We start from the raw sequence: 5000 nt of genomic DNA on the forward strand, positions 1-5000 counted from the left end.
ACAGACAGACACACAGACACACAGACACACAGGACAGACACAGACAGACAGACAGACAGACAGACACACAGACAGACCGACAGACACAGACAGACAGACAAGACACAGACAGACAGACACAGACAGACAGACAACGACAGACAGACAGAGACACAGACACACAGACACACAGACACACGACAGCACACACAGACAGACACACAGACACACAGACACACAACACACAGACACACAGACAGACACACAGACAGACAGACAGACAGACACACAGACAGACAGACAGACAGACAGACAGACAGACAGACAGACAGACACACAGACACACACAGACACACACAGACAGACAGACACACACAGACAGACAGACACACACAGACACACAGACAGACACACAGACAGACAGACAGATAAAGACAGGCAGGAGCCCCCAGCAGCTAGCAGCCATCCACTATCATTACTGCCCCCCAGCAGCTAGCAGCCATCCACTATCATTACTGCCCCCCCAGCAGCTAGCAGCCATCCACTATCATTACTGCCCCCCCAGCAGCTAGCAGCCATCCATTATCATTACTGCCCCCCAGTAGCTAGCAGCCATCCACTATCATCCACTACCGCCCCCCCACTACCCCTAACCCTAATTGTCTGTGTGGCAGGACGGCTCTGGCTCGGTTCAGACAGGCTCAGATGGAGGAGGGGAAGGTCAAGGTCAGTTTCTACTTCCTGTTCTTGTGTTTCTACTTCCTGTTCTAATGTTTTACATCATCAATTATGCCTCAGTTCTGTAAATGAAAGTCTCTCTCTCCTACCTGTCTGTCTCTCACCTGTCTGTCTTTTTAGGAGCGGAGACCTTTTCTGGCGTCAGAGTGCAGTGAACTTCCTAAAGCTGAGAAATGGAGACGGCAGGTACGAACACTTCCTGTAGTTTCTTCTTCATTAAGACTACAGATGACACTGCAGCCAGAGAGCAGTCCAAAGCTAGCTGCAGCTAACAACAAGCTAGCCCAGCCAGCTAGCTGATTGGCTAGCCGGCTCCCAAACCCGCCTTCACCTCGTTTGTTTACCTTGTTGAAGCTAGTTTCTATCTGTAATGTACCTGATATTGTTGTATGTGTTGTTAATGATCAGGGGAACGGCTTGTTTTGGGACATGTAGCTAGCTAGCATGCTACGTCAGTTGCTAACCAATGGTAGCTATGTGGGTCATCATGGGGCTGACCTGTTAGCATAGCAGCTGTTAGCATAGCAGAGGATATTTTAATATTCATCATTAAAAACAGAAAGGCGATGCATACACATGGTGGTGGCGTGTGCGTGTGTGCGTGCGTGCGTGTGTGTGTCTCTGTGTCTGTGTGTGTGTGTGTGTCTCTGTGTGTGTGTGTGTGTGTCTGTGTGTGTGTGTGTGTGTGTGTCTCTGTGTGTGTGTTCGTGCGTGCGTGCGTGCGTGTGCGTGTGTGTGTGTGTGTGGTACTAACTCTGGTCGTTGTGTTTCAGATCATCAGTGAGATCTCAAAGAAAGTCGCTCAGATCCAGAACGGTGAGAACCCCGTCTGTCTCTCTGACCTGTCTGTCTCTCTGACCTGTCTGTCTCTGACCTGTCTGTCTCTAACCTGTCTCTCTCTGGCCTGTCTGTCTCTCTGACCTATCTGTTTCTCTGACCTGTCTCTGGACTGTCTGTCTCTCTTACCTGTCTCTCTCTGACCTGTCCCCGACCTGTCTGTCTCTCTGACCTGTCTGTCTCTCTCTAACCTGTCTCTGACCTGTCTGTCTCTGACCTGTCTGTCTCTGACCTGTCTGTCTCTGGTCTGTCTCTGGCCTGTCTGTCTCTCTCTAACCTGTCTCTGACCTGTCTGTCTCTGACCTGTCTCTGGCCTGTCTGTCTCTGACCTGTCTCTGGCCTGTCTGTCTCTGACCTGTCTGTCTCTGACCTGTCTCTGGCCTGTCTGTCTCTGACCTGTCTGTCTCTGGCCTGTCTGTCTCTGGTCTGTCTCTGGCCTGTCTGTCTCTGACCTGTCTGTCTCTGGCCTGTCTCTGGCCTGTCTGTCTCTGGCCTGTCTGTCTCTGACCTGTCTGTCTCTGACCTGTCTGTCTCTGGCCTGTCTCTCTGACCTGTCTGTCTCTCTAACCTGTCTCTAACCTGTCTGTCTCTCTAACCTGTCTCTAACCTGTCTGTCTCTCTAACCTGTCTGTCTCTCTGACCTGTCTGTCTCTGACCTGTCTGTCTCTAACCTGTCTCTCTCTGGCCTGTCTGTCTCTCTGACCTATCTGTTTCTCTGACCTGTCTCTGGACTGTCTGTCTCTCTTACCTGTCTCTCTCTGACCTGTCCCCGACCTGTCTGTCTCTCTGACCTGTCTGTCTCTCTCTAACCTGTCTCTGACCTGTCTGTCTCTGACCTGTCTCTGACCTGTCTGTCTCTGACCTGTCTGTCTCTGGTCTGTCTCTGGCCTGTCTGTCTCTCTCTAACCTGTCTCTGACCTGTCTGTCTCTGACCTGTCTCTGGCCTGTCTGTCTCTGACCTGTCTCTGGCCTGTCTGTCTCTGACCTGTCTGTCTCTGACCTGTCTCTGGCCTGTCTGTCTCTGACCTGTCTGTCTCTGACCTGTCTGTCTCTGGTCTGTCTCTGGCCTGTCTGTCTCTGACCTGTCTGTCTCTGGCCTGTCTCTGGCCTGTCTGTCTCTGGCCTGTCTGTCTCTGACCTGTCTGTCTCTGACCTGTCTGTCTCTGGCCTGTCTCTCTGACCTGTCTGTCTCTCTAACCTGTCTCTAACCTGTCTGTCTCTCTAACCTGTCTCTAACCTGTCTGTCTCTCTAACCTGTCTCTAACCTGTCTGTCTCTCTGACCTGTCTGTCTGTCTCTCTCTGACCTGTCTCTGGCCTGTCTGTCTCTGACCTGTCTGTCTCTGACCTGTCTGTCTCTGGCCTGTCTGTCTCTGACCTGTCTCTGGCCTGTCTCTGGCCTGTCTCTGACCTGTCTGTCTCTGGCCTGTCTCTGACCTGTCTGTCTCTGGCCTGTCTCTGACCTGTCTGTCTCTGACCTGTCTGTCTCTGGCCTGTCTCTGACCTGTCTGTCTCTGACCTGTCTGTCTCTGGCCTGTCTCTGACCTGTCTGTCTCTGACCTGTCTGTCTCTGGCCTGTCTCTGACCTGTCTGTCTCTGGCCTGTCTCTGACCTGTCTGTCTCTGACCTGTCTGTCTCTGGCCTGTCTGTCTCTGGCCTGTCTCTGACCTGTCTGTCTCTGGCCTGTCTGTCTCTGACCTGTCTGTCTCTGACCTGTCTGTCTCTGGCCTGTCTCTGACCTGTCTGTCTCTGACCTGTCTGTCTCTGACCTGTCTGTCTCTGGCCTGTCTGTCTCTGACCTGTCTGTCTCTGGCCTGTCTGTCTCTGGCCTGTCTCTGACCTGTCTGTCTCTGACCTGTCTGTCTCTGACCTGTCTGTCTCTGACCTGTCTCTGACCTGTCTCTGACCTGTCTGTCTCTGGCCTGTCTGTCTCTGACCTGTCTGTCTCTGGCCTGTCTCTGGCCTGTCTGTCTCTGGCCTGTCTGTCTCTGACCTGTCTGTCTCTGGCCTGTCTCTCTGACCTGTCTGTCTCTCTAACCTGTCTCTAACCTGTCTGTCTCTCTAACCTGTCTCTAACCTGTCTGTCTCTCTAACCTGTCTCTAACCTGTCTGTCTCTCTGACCTGTCTGTCTGTCTCTCTCTGACCTGTCTCTGACCTGTCTGTCTCTGACCTGTCTGTCTCTGGCCTGTCTGTCTCTGACCTGTCTCTGGCCTGTCTCTGGCCTGTCTCTGACCTGTCTGTCTCTGGCCTGTCTCTGACCTGTCTGTCTCTGACCTGTCTGTCTCTGACCTGTCTCTGGCCTGTCTCTGACCTGTCTGTCTCTGACCTGTCTGTCTCTGACCTGTCTGTCTCTGGCCTGTCTCTGACCTGTCTGTCTCTGGCCTGTCTCTGGCCTGTCTGTCTCTGACCTGTCTGTCTGACCTGTCTGTCTCTGGCCTGTCTCTGACCTGTCTGTCTCTGGCCTGTCTGTCTCTGGCCTGTCTGTCTCTGGCCTGTCTGTCTCTGGCCTGTCTGTCTCTGGCCTGTCTCTGACCTGTCTGTCTCTGACCTGTCTCTGACCTGTCTGTCTCTGGCCTGTCTGTCTCTGGCCTGTCTCTGACCTGTCTGTCTCTGACCTGTCTGTCTCTGGCCTGTCTGTCTCTGACCTGTCTGTCTCTGACCTGTCTGTCTCTGGCCTGTCTCTCTGACCTGTCTGTCTCTCTAACCTGTCTCTAACCTGTCTGTCTCTCTAACCTGTCTCTAACCTGTCTGTCTCTCTAACCTGTCTGTCTCTCTGACCTGTCTGTCTCTGACCTGTCTGTCTCTAACCTGTCTCTCTCTGGCCTGTCTGTCTCTCTGACCTATCTGTTTCTCTGACCTGTCTCTGGACTGTCTGTCTCTCTTACCTGTCTCTCTCTGACCTGTCCCCGACCTGTCTGTCTCTCTGACCTGTCTGTCTCTCTCTAACCTGTCTCTGACCTGTCTGTCTCTGACCTGTCTCTGACCTGTCTGTCTCTGACCTGTCTGTCTCTGGTCTGTCTCTGGCCTGTCTGTCTCTCTCTAACCTGTCTCTGACCTGTCTGTCTCTGACCTGTCTCTGGCCTGTCTGTCTCTGACCTGTCTCTGGCCTGTCTGTCTCTGACCTGTCTGTCTCTGACCTGTCTCTGGCCTGTCTGTCTCTGACCTGTCTGTCTCTGACCTGTCTGTCTCTGGTCTGTCTCTGGCCTGTCTGTCTCTGACCTGTCTGTCTCTGGCCTGTCTCTGGCCTGTCTGTCTCTGGCCTGTCTGTCTCTGACCTGTCTGTCTCTGACCTGTCTGTCTCTGGCCTGTCTCTCTGACCTGTCTGTCTCTCTAACCTGTCTCTAACCTGTCTGTCTCTCTAACCTGTCTCTAACCTGTCTGTCTCTCTAACCTGTCTCTAACCTGTCTGTCTCTCTGACCTGTCTGTCTGTCTCTCTCTGACCTGTC

The 5000-nt window shown here is 53.0% G+C and overlaps 1 protein-coding gene across 1 annotated transcript in view; it reads left to right on the forward strand.

Annotated features, from left to right (window-relative positions):
• The first annotated feature begins 645 nt into the window (after positions 1-645).
• isy1 (ISY1 splicing factor homolog) overlaps positions 646-5000 on the forward strand; it is a 5933-nt gene continuing 1578 nt past the window's right edge. Inside the window, exons 1-3 of the mRNA XM_032509095.1 lie at positions 646-705; positions 838-903; positions 1491-1533. Coding sequence (XP_032364986.1) covers positions 685-705; positions 838-903; positions 1491-1533 — 130 coding nt within the window. The 5' untranslated portion in view covers positions 646-684. The remainder of the gene's footprint in view (positions 706-837; positions 904-1490; positions 1534-5000) is intronic.

This window comes from Etheostoma spectabile, unplaced genomic scaffold (genome assembly GCF_008692095.1).
Source record: "Etheostoma spectabile isolate EspeVRDwgs_2016 unplaced genomic scaffold, UIUC_Espe_1.0 scaffold00013858, whole genome shotgun sequence".
Taxonomy (NCBI): domain Eukaryota; kingdom Metazoa; phylum Chordata; class Actinopteri; order Perciformes; family Percidae; genus Etheostoma; species Etheostoma spectabile.